At 42.8% G+C, this 17,882-nt stretch overlaps 1 protein-coding gene across 1 annotated transcript; it reads right to left on the bottom strand.

Annotated features, from left to right (window-relative positions):
- Positions 1–212: 212 nt before the first annotated feature.
- LOC133392661 (uncharacterized) lies at positions 213–3,462 on the bottom strand. The gene is made up of 4 exons (XM_061652994.1): positions 3,382–3,462; positions 1,102–1,572; positions 819–1,047; positions 213–238 (listed from the first exon to the last, which is right to left on the bottom strand). Exons 1-4 carry the CDS (start codon positions 3,460–3,462, stop codon positions 213–215), a joined length of 807 nt encoding a protein of 268 aa, XP_061508978.1.
- Positions 3,463–17,882: the final 14,420 nt, after the last annotated feature.

Below are 17,882 nucleotides of genomic sequence, written 5' to 3' on the forward strand. Positions count from 1 at the left end.
CATGTCGGCAGGGTTCTCGATCCCTGGCACATGATGCCAAATGCATCCATTGGTAGCAGCTTGTATCTCTCCTACTCGGTTTGCGATGAAAGTTTTCCACGTTCTAGGTGGTGCTGCAAGCCATTGCAGCGTGATGGTTGAATCGGACCACATATGTGTTTCGTTTACTGCCATGTCAATGGCTGATATCAGTTTCTGCTGTAATCTGGCAGCTAGCAAGGCTGCGCATAGTTCCAGTCTAGGGATGGTAAGTGGTTTGAGAGGAGCCACTCTCGATTTAGAAGCTAGCAGCGTTACTTGGGTTGTGCCGTCGATGCTTTGTGATCTCAGGTAGGCACACGCACCATAAGCTGCTTCTGATGCGTCTGCAAAACAATGCAGCTCTACATAGTTATAGTTGGGTGTCAAAGCAAATCTCGGGATCTTGAAATGAGCTAGCATGGGGAGCTGTTCGCAAAACACTTCCCATTTGTCACACAATTGCCGCGGCAATTCGTCATCCCAACCGAGTTTGTTTGCCCAAAGTTCCTGTAAGAGGATTTTTGCTTGCACGATGATAGGCGATAGCAAGCCAAGCGGATCGTACAGCTGGGCAATCGTAGATAGCACTGTACGTTTCGTGTAGGGTCGTACATCAGGGATAGCAATCGTGAAGCGGAATACATCGTTTGGTGGTTCCCAACATATGCCAAGCGTCTTGACATTTGCGGTTGCTTCGAATTCATGGGATGCTGTTGTTCCAAGCAGATCAGGTGTCAACCCATCAAGCACACTCAACTCGTTTGAGCACCATTTTCGGAACCTGAAACCTCCCTTACTCATGAGACTGGTCAGTTCGTCACGAAGTTGAATTGCTTGCTCAATGCTTTCTGCGCCGGAGATCAAATCGTCCACGTACAAGGTCTTCTTTACGGCTTCAGTTGCCAAAGGATAAGGAGCGCCTTCATCCTCAGCTAGTTGAAGTAGCGTACGTGTTGCTAGGAATGACGATGGAGCCAGACCATACGTCACCGTTGCCAACTCAAAAGTTTGCACAACTTCTGTTTCCTGAAAGCGCCAAAAAATACGTTGTAAACGTCGGTCATCGGGATGCATACTCACCTGGCGATACATTTTCTCGATGTCGGCGATCACCGCCACCTTATACTTGCGGAATCGCACGACGAGAGACAGCAGCTCATCTTGCACGACTGGTCCTACATGCAAGACATCGTTTAGAGAATGCCCCGTGGTTGTCTTCGCCGAGCCGTCGAAAACCACACGCACCTTGGTCGTCGTGCTGGACTCTTTCACCACCGGATGATGCGGCAAGTAGTGAACCGCAGCCATGCTGTCCTCTTCAACCGGCACAGGAAACATGTGACCCAGCGTCACGTATTCTCGCATGAAGTCATCGTACTGCTGCTTCAGATGCTTGTCTTTAGCCAGCCTCTGCTCCAACAACCGAAAGCGCTTCTGGGCTGCAGCCTTCGAATCGCCAAGCATCTGAGCGTAGTCGTGGTGTTTCGGCATGCGAACAACGTATCTGCCGGTGTGATCTCGATTCGTCGTCTGCTTGAAGTACTGCTCGCACTGTTGTTCAACGGGAGACAATGATGTTATAGCAAGCTCTTCGACCTTCCAAAATCGCTCCAGCTGTTCTTGTAGTTTGTCGGTTGCCTCCATCATGTGGCAACTAATTGTTGTTTGCGATTGCGATTCATGAAAGGTCGGTGTACCTCCTGCTACGAGCCAGCCAAACACCGTGTCGATGAGAACGTTTCGCTGGTTTGGCAAATGCACTTGTCCACCACGCAGCAACGAATAGAAATATGCTGCACCGATGATCATATCCACGCGCCGCGCGGTCCCGAAATCTGGATCGGCCAGAACGTAGTTCGAAGGAACGCCGACGGCAGCAGTAGAAAACGACGTTGAAGGAATGTTCTGCGTTACTTTCTTCAACACAAGGAAATTCATTGCTTGTCGGTAGTGGTAGATCCGAGATCGCACTTCTGTACATACTATGTGCTTTGCATTGGTGGTAGTGCTGTCCACACCAGCAATTGAAACGCTAGCGGGCTTTCGTGGTAGTCGTAAAAGCTGACAAAGATGTTCACTGATCGCGTTCGGCTGCGATCCATTGTCCAGCAATGCTCGCGCCAAGTGTTCTTTTCCGTATGCATCGACAACAACCAATACCACTGTAGAGAGTATAGCGTTAACGGCGGATTTCTTCGACGATGCCAACGCCATTGTTGAAGAACTAGAAGTCTCACCCACTAATACACTGCTGTTTTCTTCGTGAGCATGAAGTAGTGTGTGGTGACGCTGAGAACACTGCTGGCAATTGTATTTGGACGCACACGCATGGGCCAAATGTCCTGCTTTCAAGCAATTTCTGCACAGCCTTTTCTCACTCACCACTCTCATGCGTTCTTGTGTATTAGTGCCTTTGAACACATTGCACGACGCTATACTGTGCCCGTTCTTTTTGCACATCACACACACTGGTACGTTGTTGGTATTAGTAGTAGCAGCATGCAACGATACTTTTGTCTTTATTGGTTTTTTGGGAACTGCACCACACTTCTCTATTGCCAGTGTTTCCAACACTCTTACACGTTTTTCCAAAAACGCCATCATGTCCGTAAATGTAGGATCTTCATCGGCATGGGCTTCTTCCCACACACGGAGTGTTTCATCATCCAGCTTATCCGCCATCAACTCGATGAGAATTGAACTGAACGATTTCACGGGTTCTTTCAATTGTTCTAGGATTTTGACATGCCGTCGAAAATCGTCAACCAAACGGTTGAGCGCCACTGCTCCCGTTTCTTTCATCTTAGGAAGCGATATGAGCGATCGAATATGCTTCTTACGCAAAATGATTGGGTTGGAATAACGTTTGACGATCGTACTCCATGCCAAATCATAATTCTCACTCGTAACCGAAATGGATTGTATTAAATTCGCAGCTTCTTCTTTGAGTGAAGCTCGAAGGTAGTGGAATTTTTCGATTGCCGTTATGTCCGTCGATGAATGTATGAGTGAGACGTATGTGTCGTGGAACGTTAACCACGCATCGAAATTTCCTGCGAACTCTGGCAGTGCGATCAATGGGAGCTTCACTCTTGAAGAAGAAGATGAAGCAGCATTTGCAGCAACAGACACAACTTCAGCGGCTGCCGGAATGGGCAACATACTACGCAATTGCGCCTTTGCGTACAAATACGTTTCCTCCATTTCTGCTCTAATACGCGCATTACTTGCAACGCCTTCCTCGGAGATTTCCAAATCTTCGATGTCTTCTTGCACTGTTTCAAAAGATTCCCAAATCTTTTCCAAACGATCGAGTCGCGTCGACACTTGATTTTGTTGTTCACTTGTAAACGTTTTTACGAACTCCTTCACACGATTGATGGAGTCCATGTATTGGTGCCGCTTGAGCTCCTTGTACCGCAACTTGTCCTGCTTCGACATTTTGCAAAAGGCTCACACACACAAACACTAACACAGATCGAGTGCCGCAGCACTGCTTTATGAACAAACGCTTCTGTACGCCGGTTTTCACAAAAACCGAAGGATTTATCAAAATCCTGGTCACTACGCACCAAAATGTTCTGTCCCGTGATCGTTAGCAAGTTTGCCCTACGTTGTGATATTTTTATTTGATCAATATTTGCCTTACACGGAGGAATTTATATTGTTCGTACAGTTCACGTGTGTCTTTATTCAGTATCGATTCGCGACTGATCACTGAGCGCCGCGCACCCAGCTCAAGCAGCGTGTGCAAAAACACGCACACACTTACGCCGAAAATTCTCATTCCTCTACACTTCTCCTCACCAGTACATCCTACCGTATGCGGTACCAAACAACTTTGTTGTTCAATGTTGTGCCCATCCCTTGGTAGATCAGTCTTGGTTTTGATGCTGATAATTAAAAAATTTTGCGCTTGAATTACAAAACTCAACATCATTACTGTAAAAAATACATTTTTATAAAAATATTATTGAAGGAGCGCACAAAACGATATTCTGCGTATTTTGTTCTACCATTTCTAAAGTAAGTGAACGTCTCCCCAAAGAATTGCTGAGATTGCTTTTCCAAAACTGAATTTGAACGAAATTTATAAATCCCCAATGCCACATGAATCAATTTCTAATTATCAGCACCGTTAACTAGAAACATGTTAAAAGATTTCATTTACATAGAAATGTACGTTTGAAGTTTTCTTGCTGGGGGAAAAATTCCAAATCACATAGACTCGTTTCACTCGAATTCTAATGAACCAGAAACACCATTTCGTACCTTTAATTTTCAATAGTAAGTTTTTCCCCTGCACATATCTGCTTCTTCCGTTGAAGTAGCAAAAGCAAACAACGTGTACAAATCTTGCTGTTCAACTCCCTCTGGACCATCGTTCCGCAGCTGCCACTGCCAAAGCAAATTGCCACCGAGGGCTGCTTATTAGGGACAAATTTGATTGCACTTTCCACCTCTTCTACCCGACGTTTGGGGCAAAGCAAAACCAATGACGAACAGCAACAACAGCAGCAACACAGCAACAACAACAAAAACGGTAATAAAAACTCAAATAAACCTCCCATGCCTTGACGGTGTGGAATCCCCAAGCACCGATAGAAACGGAACAGTCCGCGCTTTCGGCTAAACACTTTTCAAAAATTTCTGACAGCGACAATTTTTCCTACCGGATGCTACTTGCGCCGTGGTGAAGCAACTAATGAAAGTTGTGCTCTTTAAAAAAAACAAAAAAGGAAAATAAAAGGAAGAAAGAAAAAAACACCGGTGTGGAAAAATCTATGCCAAAGAAAACATTCACAAAACTTTGGCGCCCGGCTTTGTGCACACACTTTCCGTGCTACGCTCCCGGGAATACATCAACTCCGGGAGAGGTCGAGAAGCGAATCGGGACCGACCAAACGGCCCTAGCGTCTTGACTTGGCGCGGTGGTAAACTCCCAGCGAGACGCCGGTGGACGAAAGTTGCTCTTAATTTTCGCCTGCCAAATAAAACAAACCTACCCTGTGTGCTACCGGCGCCAGGGCCACGGAAACTGCCGAAACTAAATGAGTGTCCTGGGTATTCTCGAGGGTTCGAGCCGGCCCCGAAGAAACCATCCGGAGGAGCCTTTTTCCGTCAATGGATGCCAGTCAGAAACATAAACAACCGAAACCGAACTGATTGTTCGTTAAGCTACGCGGGGTTGGGTGATGTGCGGGTACGAAGGTAGGACCAGCCAGTCATCCTGGCCAGTGGCCAACAGCGTAAAGGACTTTTTCGAAAAGGGAATAAACCATACACTTCACTGCGTGTGTACGTCATTCACGTGCCATACTTGCACGAGTTTTCCCTCGGTTAAAGTGACCTAAATTAGTTTTCCGTACCAAAACTGGACGGTTGCTTCTTGAAAATCCGTCCGCCAAGTTCTTGTAACTATTAGTTCGTTCTCCTCCCTGGCATCTTTGGAAACACGATGTAAGGATTATGGTAATGTTTGCATTTATTATGCTTAAAATTTAAGTTTATTATTGACTCCATGCATAATGTGGTATGTGTGGTTTAGAGAGTGTGTTTTTGGACTGATTTCACAACGAAAACTTCTGAATGTGAAAAAAATCTTCAAAACCCTTAAAACTGTTTAAACCCAAGTATTCAAATAATACTCTTACACTTAATGCTTAACCTTATTCTTTCCCGGTAATAATTATCCTTATTTAATATTTTAAAAATATATCTTCTTCTTCTTCTTTTTGGCTCAACAACCGTTGTCGGTCAAGGCCTGCCTGTACCATACTTGTGGGCTTGGCTTTCAGTGACTTATAGATTACCCCCCATAGCAGGATAGTCAGTCCTACGTATGGCGGCACGGTCTAATTGGGGCTTGAACCCATGACGGGCATGTTGTTAAGTCGTACGAGTTGACGACTGTACCACAAGACCGGCTAAAAAAATATAAAAATATATCAACCAGTTCAAATATTTACTTCAAAAATAAATTGAACGCTTTTACAGCAATCTATATCATAAAATCGTGCATTTGATCTAAAACTTGTGGTCAACCTGCCCATTTCTATGATAGTTGTTGTGATACATTACCATAATTGTACCAGCTATTGGATGCATTTGCACGTTATCTTAACAACCTCACGATTAAGCAATGTAGTTTCACATTTCTTATAAAATTCATATAATACCATTTTTAAACATGTTTGTTCTAATATATAAATTGTAAGACTTCTTAACTCTTCTTCTATTTGGCTTAACGTCCTACGCGGACATGCCGGCCTATATAGGCTTTCGAGACTTAATTCATTACCACGCTGCCGGATAGTCAATCCTTCCTACGGGGGGACGGTCCATTCTAGGAATGAATTTCTATGCTTGAATCCATGACGGGCATGTTATTGAGTCGTTCGAGTTGATGACTGTACCACGGGACCGACCCAACTCATACAACCATTTTCAAACTATTTTGAGCATTATTAACAATATAATAATATATCATTCTCCTAGCTAGCGTCACTTTGTAATAAGCTTAAAAAACATTTTTCGTGTTAATATCAATTCACATTTCTCCCGAGACATCTCGTTTCAATCGTTAAGTGTATCATGCTTCCCTAACCTACGCCACACAACAAAACCTGCGAAGAAGCACCCACAATTCCAAGCGAACACTTGATGCACCCTCAAACTATCTCCCCTTGCACTTTCCCTGTTCCAGCAACGCTCCGATTTCCATCGCAAGATCGTTTCCAGGAACTTGCCTCACATGCCTCAAGCTGCTTCTCAAATCCCCAGCAACAACCAATTTCGATTCGAATGCCATCCGACCGGGACACAAGAAAGCACAAGCCACACACTACAACTTGCTTCAAGGACGAGGCACGTATCTGCTTCTTCAGGCAGCGACGGCAAAAGTACATCACCAGTGCACTTGCAGCAAACACCTTTCCGGGGCAGGCCAGATCGTTCCGTTCATCTTAATAAATGCAATATTTATAAGTGCACTTGTTTTTATGCGATTTGTGGCTCACCATTCCAGAGAGAGAGGTAGCCAATTGCGAAGTGCTTGCTGGGCGTGTGAAGTACAAGTAGAAACGGAGCTACAAGCCTACAGCCCGCTTTTAGAGCGACGAGATGAGTTAGTGTGGATAGTTCTATGTATGCACTAAGCGCCGAACCGGGGATAGTCCTAATAGTGCAGTGCACATAAAGCTACAAAATTCATTGCACACTCATGCATTTGGGGTTGCATTTTTGCGACGTGAAGCGTTGCAGGACTCACGTCCCAGAAGGGAAGGGAACGAACGTTGCGGTTGCATTATTGAAGCTAATGGATGCATTGTGGTTTCCCATTTTGGAGCATCTCACCGGAAGGGGCCAGAAACCCACAACCATCCGGGTGGATCGTTACGTAATGGACATTTGCTAAACGTTTGTAAATTAAAGGCTATTTACTTCTCCTCCTCCTCAGTTCCTTCATCCTTTTTTTTAAGTAGCTAGACAATCGCTCGTCCATTAAAGATTGATGGTTGGTACAGAAGCGGCGTTTTAATTGCCGCTTTATCGTGCTGGGACCGTAGCTGAAGTGCATTTTAAATTGTCAACGAAAGCGATACAAATTAACTGGCACACACACAAACATACACACTCGCGCAGAGAGCAAACTTTGCCCTTAATTTACTCCCCTGCTTGATTGTAATTGCAATCGATGCATCCCTTTGCGTGCGGCTTCTGTTTGGCGAATCAATCTACGGTGCGGTAATGATGGGGGCATCGTTTTATTTTTTCAAAAATAACGTGACATCCCACTGCTTCAAAGCTACGGTTCGGTGGGTTTTGAAGCAGGCGAAAAAAGGGTATGTATTTAATCAAAATTGAACTGAAACTGTGTGTGTGTGTGAGTGCGCACTCTACTACAATTGCAGTCATTAACCAATTAAGCGTGATCGATTTTCGTCCATCGAGCTCGAGGATCGTGAAATAAACGATGCGGATATTCTACGATGAAAAGGGGACAAAATGGTGAAAAAGCTTGAAAATTAACGTCCAATTGAAGGACATTTCCTTCTTCAGCTCTCTTCAGCACGCTCTGTCCCTCTTTAAATCAACAGCAAATAAAATAACGCGAATCGGGGAACGTTTTTGTCACCCAGTAGTTGTTCTTGGCGTTTGTGTTCTGTTTCGTAATACATTTTTTAATGAAGCCGCTCTGCTCTTCTCTTCCTTATGCCCGCCCTGACCTCGCACACTCTCCCTCCAGCATCATCAGGAGATAAAGTGCTTCGATTTCGAAATTGGAAATCTTAATGTCATTTAGCTACCTACATCGCTCGGCACAGCAGTACTTCAGAGTGTGTTTTTTCGCAGCAAATAAAGCGACACGAAAGAAAACAAAACAAAAACAGGCGAAATGCTTCCCGTTTCGATTGCTTTCGATTGCCCTGCACAAGCGAAACTGTCATCTGGGCAAAACGGAAAGCCAAACAAACTAACAAACAAGGCGGAGACGCACCGAGTTGCTTGAAGCTTGAAGGACGGGGTGGCAAACGCCAAAAAAAAAAGAAGAACGCCGTCTCTTCCATTGCTTGAGGTTAGTGTTAGAAGCATTTCCTTCACCAAACAGGCAAACGGAACAAAAAAAAGAGAGGAAAAAGCAACGCAGGGAATGAGATCCCAGTGAAGTTATCGTTCGACAGGATAATTGATGACAGTAAATAAACTCTCTGCCGCAACCCATACCACACACCGTTGTCTTCGTGCGGATATGCTCGCTGCACAAACAGAGCTTTGCGCTAGCGGACGAGATAGATTTTCTCCTAAGAAAGACAGCTTGAAGTAGCACTATCGGGCGGACTTAGCGAAGCGCTCGGACGGGAGATGGGAACCGTAACAGAAGCCATGCACACCAGCACACAAACACACACACAAGTCGTACACAAGGGTACAAGAAGTGTGTTCATATCGCGAAGGACATCTTCGCCGCACCGACATCTGCTTCGGGACAGCGGAGGACGAATGCTTTCCCAAATCCTCTGTCAGTTTCGTACGGAAAGAGAAAACCCCTGCGTTGCCGTGGCCCTGCTTGATAGCGACGCATCACGATTGGTGAAAAACGCATCCTTGCTTGAGGGGAGCTTTTGTATGTGCAAATGGTTTACACACACAAAAAAAGACGAGAGATGGGATGTAAAAAACCAACAATTCGGGGACAACTTTTTCCCGGGTGATGGCAGTACAGTACAAGAATGCTTGATGCAATGCAAAAGAAAAACACGTAAAGTACAATATCTTGAAGAAACCACAAAACAAAGCATCTCGTGGTTGTGGAGAGGATTTTTTTTTTTTTTTTTTTGGTAGAAGTACAGAAGATTCCCGTGAGGGATGACAACAAAAGGAGATTGGTTTGCTCGTTGGGGTAACAAGAAAAAGGACCTCCTGGAGGATAGACGAACGTTTCGAATAGTTCGGTACAACGACAACGAGCTAATGCGTACTCTTGCCTGTAACGAGCAAAGGCGCACAACCGACATGGACATGGGAAATGAGATTGTCAGGAATTAGCCTCTGTGATACGTGATACTGTGATACGATTAATTTATAAATTATTTCCCAGCTTCCAACCTTCCATTCTCAGAAAGCTCGATCGATTTTTCAACCAAGCAATGTGTCAGCGTTGCTGAGCTTCCGGAAGCCCACCAATATCGGGACCGGGATTGGGAGTCTTAGGATGCGAAGAAATAAAAATTAATTGCCCAATTTTATAGCCTCATTCAAACCGGGGACAGTAACATGGAGAGAGAGACCGGAGTGGTAGGATACAGAAGAAGCGCTGCCTTACTTTTTCGTGGAATCGGGGGTTAGGCGTTGATTTCTTAATGGAGCATCGAGCACTTAATCATGCCAATATCTGGGCGAAGGAATTTAATTGGACATTTGATTTTGTTTTTACTGTTGGTTCTAGATTTGGAATGGCTTGATTACTGGAAATGTTGCCTATCCTATCACCAGGCTCTCAGAAATTTGCTCCAGAATGGGCGCTTTGTCCATATCATATGATATCCTTGCAACGGGATACTTTGCAGTGAGCATCCAATCTGTTTAGTACTTAGAGAGAATGTTCATAGGACTTTTGATGTTTCTCTTGTTAGGTAATCTAATGTTCTTTGAAGTAACCTAGAAACCAACTGTCCGGAATATGTCATCCTTTGTCCGTATTCAGCGTAATCATTAAATGATGCAGCATAAAGAAACTTACAGATTAGAGCTTATAGAAATTCATGCTAGGGAGACTTCTTCAAGAGATAAAATTGTTATAAAATACTTTACCCTTAAAACCTTCATACAAAAAACAATTAATCTCAGAAAGACTTCATTTTATAAGCATGGCTCTGAGGGTTTCTGACAATGCTCTAAAGATCTATCCATACATTATTTCAAAGCAATGCAATTCTTGTGCAGCATAATGTAACACAAGAATCAATCTCATTCTATGAATTATGGTTAGATGTTCATAACCCTTCCCAAAGTTGCGTGTTTTAACTACAGCGAATTCTATTTTTTACCAATGGGGTACATAAAATTATTGAACTATCTTGAAATGTTTTGTGCCGAGGTTTCGGTACCCCAAACGGTGGAAAGTACTCATCGCCTTATGTGAATGTTGCGAAATGTATGGATGCCACCCCAGCTTCATGCGAATCATTACCAACCCACACTCAAGTTTAACGCACAGCCTCGTTCACCTCACACGTGAAGAATCATAAGCAGCCTTCTGCAGCAGTACACGATCATTTGGCACCTGTTTTCTATCGTTTCCAAATCGGTTCGCTTGCCCGAACGCACTCGCTGCCATTCTCTTGCTCAATTTCTGTATTTTCACAATCGTTTATGCAAATGCAAGTGCATTAGCGAGCGCATTGTGGTAGAGCTAGTGCACGTTCCAATCTCCACCGTATGCAAACAAGCTCCTTCTAAAGAAAAGAAAACCACCGCTCAAAAAAAAAGCTGTAAAAACTTCATCCTGACCGGGGCTGTTTCGGGTGTGTCGAACTTGCTCGATGCTCGACGCGCCCGTTTAATCTTCCAAATTAGTTGAAAGCAAGCACAAAGCCTGACGCTCCAGATGCCAGCCCCGCTCGCACGTGCGGCAGCTGCTGGGTGGACAATGTGGTAAGGGCTGTGGCTGGCCTGCACGGGACCACAACCAAGCACATTTTTTACACAAAGCAGCAGCACGGCACGGGGCAGACTGGGCGAGCCATCCTGAGCACGCCCGTCATTCATATGGACGCGCCGAACGATGCCAAGCTGCTGATGCAGCGCAGGGCACACTGCTGCATCCCAAAACTCTTCGGAAGCAGCCGCACGAAGGAATGGTGACACGCGGTAGAGAGACGCAGTGTGGAAGAAAATGAATGGGAAGTTTGGCACGAAGATTCCACAAGAATAATGGTCTTGTTCATCTTTTCTTATGAGCTGTTATTTTGAATAAATTTAAAACTTTCTTATCATAATGCTGCCCATTCTCCAAGCGTGCCCTGCTGTCGGGAGACATTCTGGAGGAGGCGGAGTGGAGAAGGAGGCAACCTTTGCAGGCTTTGTGGTCTCATTTTGTGTGAACCGTTTTTGGGGGCGCTTTGGCGTTGGGTGGCGTTTGGCAATAGCATAATGCTGCATACACAAAGTGATACACCAAGCAAAACAGTGCGGCCAGCAGCAAAAGCAGGCAGTGTGTGTGCACGTTCGGGATGCTTTGTGGCATTGCAGCTAAAATATGAAAATCGGTCCCGCTTTCGTTCGCGTCAACATACGCCCCCTCCTTGCACCCGTCCTTTAGCACTGGTTCCGATCTCACAGGCGGTAATGCGGTGCAATAGTTTGTGGTCCATTCTTCATCCGAAAATTCCTGCTCGTCGCCCACGTACAGACGTGCTGTCGGGGTAGTTGCTTGCCATACCACAGTGTGTGTATGTGTGTGTGTATATATGTCCATCGCGTGGGTCCAAGCGTTTACCACCGCCCGGGAGCCAGGGAACGACAAACTTTTATCGCTAAAGCTCGATGGAATTCTTTCGATGGACTTGAACGTCCAACAACGTTCCGCCCTTGGCGGGTTGGTATGAAGCGGCATAAACCGGGTCACTCCCTTGCTGGAAGAAAAAGCAGCCAGCGGAAACTTCAGCTTCGACACGTGAATCGGATCAGGTGGGCGGATGGAGGGGAGATGGTTCTGGTCACGTTGCACTGTCAGTATTATGAAGATGTAGGAGATTTTTCTCCCCACCATGTGCTTTCCCCACTCACCCCCTAAAATGTTTCTTCGTGCCTCAAGCGTTTGTTGGGTGAATAAAATGAGTTTTTTTTCTGTTGAAGAGCACTGAACACACCAAAATGCTTGTCATTAGTGTGATTAACTCTGGCGAAAAAAAAACTCAGAAAAAGAGTTTTAGCGGAACAATGAATTTAAATTGCGGAAAACGGGAAAGGGAGTTTTGTTTGATGGGAGTTTTCTGAAGGAAGTAGGAACAGTTTTTATTTTAACGTCAAGCAATTATTCGATTTTTGGTATGGACAAACTTGAAAAGAAGCAAAATCAAAAACAACATTCATAAATCATGTGAGAGCAAGGTTGTGTGGTAAAAACGGTGAAGTCAATCAGAATACAAATTCAATATTTCTAAATAAAAGAAGTATTTATTAACATTAGTTGCTTTCTGTCTATCAATTACCTATTATTAAAACAGTTGACGTACTTACTGTGGTTGTATTGCCACTAAGCAACTTTCATACAATAAAAGAGAATAAGTTTAGTTATTATTCCTTGAAATTAAAAGGTTTCCAGTTTTTTTACAAAGGATTGAACAGGTGAATGTTGCTTGCTAGCCACACAATATATACATCATCTTGACAAATGTTATTTGAGCCACACTTTTCAAATAATATTAATTTATTCGAATTCTCTTTAATTTTGTTTTGTTTTTACCATAATATGTACAGGAAACTGATATGTTTGTATGATAGTTGTCATAAAACTAGGTAAAAACAGCCAATATGAGAAACATTTTTATCACTTGTACATTTGGATGCCAAACTTTGCTACGGAAAATTTTATGTGTGAATACGTTAACGACTAAATTTAAAGTCAAAATAAAAATAACTATTAATAAATTAAACAACAAATTAAATAAGTTAGGGAAGCAATGATGCTTGAGTGAAATTGCTTGTGATGAAACTGTAATGTGTAAGATATTTCAACAATAAAAATCAAAAAATACATCTAAAAATTAATTAACGTAGATATTAAATATCATATCAGCAATGCCCGCATAATCATGTTAAACAAGCTTGACTAGCCGGTTGCATTTTAATCAAAATCTGATTGATTTCACATTCAATGTTTTTTTTTATTTCCACCACTATACGATTGGAACAATAACACCATAATGAGTGCAGTGGAACTCGTTAGCCAGAAAATAAATGAATGGTAACCGTATTTTTTATTGTTTTTTAGCAAAAACTGTTGTTCTGGAATGAAAAAAAAATTAATTGAAATAATCGGCAATATGAAAGCATCAGTCTCTTTCAAATTCATTCAATTCATTTAATAATTTATCTCTACTGCTACAATTTTTATATTTTTTACTACAATCATATTTGCTTCATTTTTTAATTAAAAAGATTCTAGCATGAAACAAGAAGATGAAACTTCAATATTTAAATGAATTTGCTCTGTAACATTCTTTCATTATTTCCTTTCCTCACAACCTTCAGATCAACCGTCTTTTGTTCTCTCGTTTTATGTGGTTCATTCACAATTCACCTTTACATCAAAAACTCCAAAATATTACAAAAAAAAAATCATTCACTTTACCATTACGTGCCAACGTATGAAATGAAACTTTTGTGCCAGCGTATGAATGACAAACTCCCCGAAAAAGACACCAAAAAAAGAGAAAAAAACACACACAAAATTAAAACCTTTCCAAATTAAAAACTTTGCATCTCCTGCAGAAGCATCTCGATGGCGGTCCCAGGAAATTTGTCCAACTTGCCCCATTTTGTCTGGCAGGAAATATCAGAATACGAATCAGGGTCCCGTCACAGGACAGTTGTTTTGAATGTACGCCGAACTCTACATTTCGCTTCCAGTTGAATGTTGCTGGGATGGAAGGAAACCTTTCTTATATTTTGAATACACACACACACACACACATACACATAAAAAAACAACATCCAATTGAGCTCGTTCGCCCAGATGAAACGTGAAAAGGAAAACTCACTTTTCAATGGTTTAATAACTTTGAAAAATGAAAATTAAAAGCGTTCTACCCACCACAGTACGCACAGAACGCAGAACCGTTGCTGTTGAGTGCTTCATCCTTTCTTGTCCCGGCTAACATTCTTACCAGCCGGTGCCCAAACCATATTGTCCTTGCGCTCGTGCGAACGTTTCATCACGCACACACACACACACGCACACGTAAACGAGATGTGTAATACTTTTACGCCTCTCGCACCGGGATTAGGGCCCGGATTACTTCCCGGCACTTGATGAAAAGTTTTTCGCTTGACGAGCCGGAGAACGTGATGCAGGCGACTTTGTCTATTACCGGTACACGCTAAATGTATGTGTGTGTGTGTATGTGTGGGAAGGATCAAGCACTTTTCATACCCACCCACACAGTCCGGGTAACCAGACACACACACACACATTGAAAGGAAAAAAGAAACGAAATATAAATTACTCATGTGAACATCTCTTGACAATCTGGTAGGCAGAGGCATCCCCTTAGCAAAACATAAAAAAAACACATTCAGGCGTGTGGAAAAGTTTGGATTTTCTTCTGCCGTTAGTTGTGTTAAGTTATTCGTATTTTTATGCTTGTGTCTGTTTTTCCCTACCACTCTGTCTGACTCTGCTCTGCTCGTGAGAAGTTTGTTTTCATTACCTTTTTTTGTCCATGTTCATTGGTTTTACATGCTCTTATATATACTCGCTCTGTTCTGCTCGTGCTGTCATTATGCTTGTTTGTTTGAAAAGAATTATAGAACTTCTAGCATATCAGAAAACTTTCTCCCTCTCTCGGTCTCCCATTTTTAATATCCTTCCTTTTGCTCTCTAACGCTCTCTGTCACTTTCAAGTTTAAGGTACAACATATTTTCGAGGGCCAGCGTATGAAAACTCAATGCCTAAGTAGCATCAGCATCTCAAGACACTTTCAACGAGATGCGAATACCCATCCAAAAATGGACAGCCAACAATTCATGCCAACACAAACAAAATATTTTTTGTCAGCGAGTTTGCTTCGTTACAAACCACACTGCACCATACAAACCATTTAAAAAACAAGCTCACAAACACTAAGAACTTTTTTTAAGTTTCCGCCTTGTATTCCATCCATCAGTGAAATTTGCTTGCAGTCGGAAGATGCTATCGCATAAAAAGCAAACCAACAGTACACCTTGAAATCACAATAGAACAATTTGACGAGTTAAATGAAGACAATCAACTGTGCTGCAAGCATTCAGAGGAGAATGCCAAGGCTCATCAAGACAATGATTAAAGTTTTGATTAGTTGTGTTGACTGTAAGAAAATGAGGGAAGCAATGGAATGCATACCGAATGAAGTATTTTTTATCCAAGTTAAGAAATAAATTTTCTTATCTAGATGACAATAGCAATTGAACGAATGGAACCAGATTATTGTTCAAATATGATTTAGTTTCAGTCAGTGATTTTGAAACTCACATGGCAAAGAAACATTTCCTTTGCTCTGTCGTTTGGTGCAATTGTATCCAAAACCAAAAAATAAGTTAGATAAAATTAAGAAGTGATTAACATATAAGCTGCTTAGAAATCTGAAAATAACAATTTTATTTTGAAAATTTTAGTTCTACAATTAAGTTAAAACTAGTCGTCTTTCGAAGAATTCGATTTCATTTCCTCCAAATATTTTTAAAAACGGTTACAAATGTTATGCATAAAAATGAATCATTAATTATCCTTTCCATGGCAAGTCCATGCAGATCTCTACAGATTAAGATCAAGTAAAGCAATTATACAATATTTTTGTTATGTTATGCAATTGCTATGAACCAATAAACCTTAAAACATAAATTCAGAAAGCTAATACTTTTAACACTTATCTAGTATGGCATTTGTCAATCTATATGCTCCAGGCAATATTCAGCAATTAGTGTATGTGGTGACCACATATTGGAATGCAACCAATGCAGCGGATGATGCAGCCCTGGAGCACTAAAACCAATACGTGTGGTAGCATTTTTTACATTGTCAGACTCACATACTTTAATTTTAAAACCATAAAGTATGACCTTTCGGGATGTCATAGTCCATATTCAACCAAAAAATAAAAAATATACAGATTTTTAGCAGAGAAACTAAAGAAAAATTATGTCCTTGTGTAATCAAATTCAACCATCCACCAATTCTACGGAATTCAACCAAAGTCTGAATGATTTTCCTTTTTTTCTCAGTACAATGCTCATCAAATCGCTTCATTGTAATTTCTTCGAACCTACTCGAACGCAATCATCGCCGCCGTACGCGCTGCGCAGTAACTTCATAAAATATACAACAATGAAACCGCTGAAACTCACTCAACCATTTATGACAAAGTTATGCTTAATGTTATCTCCTAACGAGCCCCCATTTGCAAACCGCACCGGGCGCGCATTTTCAGTTCGCAAAAGCAAATGAGTCGCCTTTTTTAATTACAGATTCAGCCACCGAGCAAGGCAACCGCGAACGGGTACTGCCAAAGAATGTAGCACTTTGCGGGTGGTAAACACGCAAAAAGGCTGCACGAAAAAGGAACCTCCGCCCCAGCTCCATACTACAGCCACATCAAATACACAATATTGTTTCCGCGTTATTATGTAAATCTTTTCCCTACAATCATTATCGCGTTACTTCGCCGGCATAATAAAAAGTCAATCATCGCTTCATCCGGGCAACTGGGAACAAGGACGGTGTGCAACGATTTTGCTGTGGGAAGGGGGGTTGTAGTGGAGAAGGCGAAGGAACAGCGGGTGAGCAAAGAACAACGGACGAATAATAAAATCGATCCGATGCTTGGATTATTCAAACACTTGCCAGCGCACAACATACTTGACAGGAGTTGGGGTAGGAGCTAGATGGAAGGGAAGGTGTACTTTTTTGCTTGGTGTATGCTGGGACGTGTCACACGGCGACTCTTTGCGGTGCTGCACCATCGCACACCGAGTATGAAGTGTCACAAGCACACCAACTCACACTCACCGTTTTCCATCTTCGGTCATGCGACAAAAATCCACTTCCTTCCGATTGACATCCAAATAACGGGTCCCGGGGTTTCCCGCACAGCGCATACAGCGCGGAATGGGCCGAAAATAGAGTGAAAAATGAAAATCAGCAAACGAGCATGGAGAGCGTCACGAGTGTGACGCGAACATAACGACGCTACCGTGCCTTTTCAGGACATATTTCAAAGCGGGAGTTTACAGGCTGGAAGACGGAGCGAGAGAAAGAGAAAAAGACCGAGAGAGAGAGAAAGAAAGAGAAAAAGCAAACGAAATGGTAGCGAAGGGATTTGTTCTGGTTTTACTCCATTCGCTGTTGCGGCACGGTGTACGACATTCGGAAGTTGGTCCCGAATACGAGCATTTTGGCACGGTCGGTCCGAGCGGAAAATCCGATAGAAAGAAGAAACAGCACAGCGCTGAGAGAGAGAGAGAGAGGAAAAAATCACTAAAAACAAAACCATTTACCGGGCGTTGGACACGAACAGAGGGAACAGGCGATAGTGAACAAAGTAAAGAAGAAAAAACCTTCAACCAAACGGAGTCGAAAATGAAGCCGTGCAGCGGCAGA

Source organism: Anopheles gambiae, chromosome 3 (genome assembly GCF_943734735.2).
Source record: "Anopheles gambiae chromosome 3, idAnoGambNW_F1_1, whole genome shotgun sequence".
In the NCBI taxonomy this organism is placed as follows: domain Eukaryota; kingdom Metazoa; phylum Arthropoda; class Insecta; order Diptera; family Culicidae; genus Anopheles; species Anopheles gambiae.

What these genes read in the sequence shown, in the direction of transcription:
- LOC133392661 (XM_061652994.1), bottom strand. Translation starts at nt 3,462, where the DNA reads ATGTCGAAGCAGGACAAGTTGCGGTACAAGGAGCTCAAGCGGCACCAA. An exon ending in TCAATCGTGTGAAGGAGTTC is followed by an intron (nt 1,573 to 3,381) that starts GTAAAAACGTTT and finishes GTTGAACAACAG; the next exon opens with TGCGAGCAGTACTTCAAGCA. An exon ending in TCGAGAAAATGTATCGCCAG is followed by an intron (nt 1,048 to 1,101) that starts GTGAGTATGCAT and finishes TGGCGCTTTCAG; the next exon opens with GAAACAGAAGTTGTGCAAAC.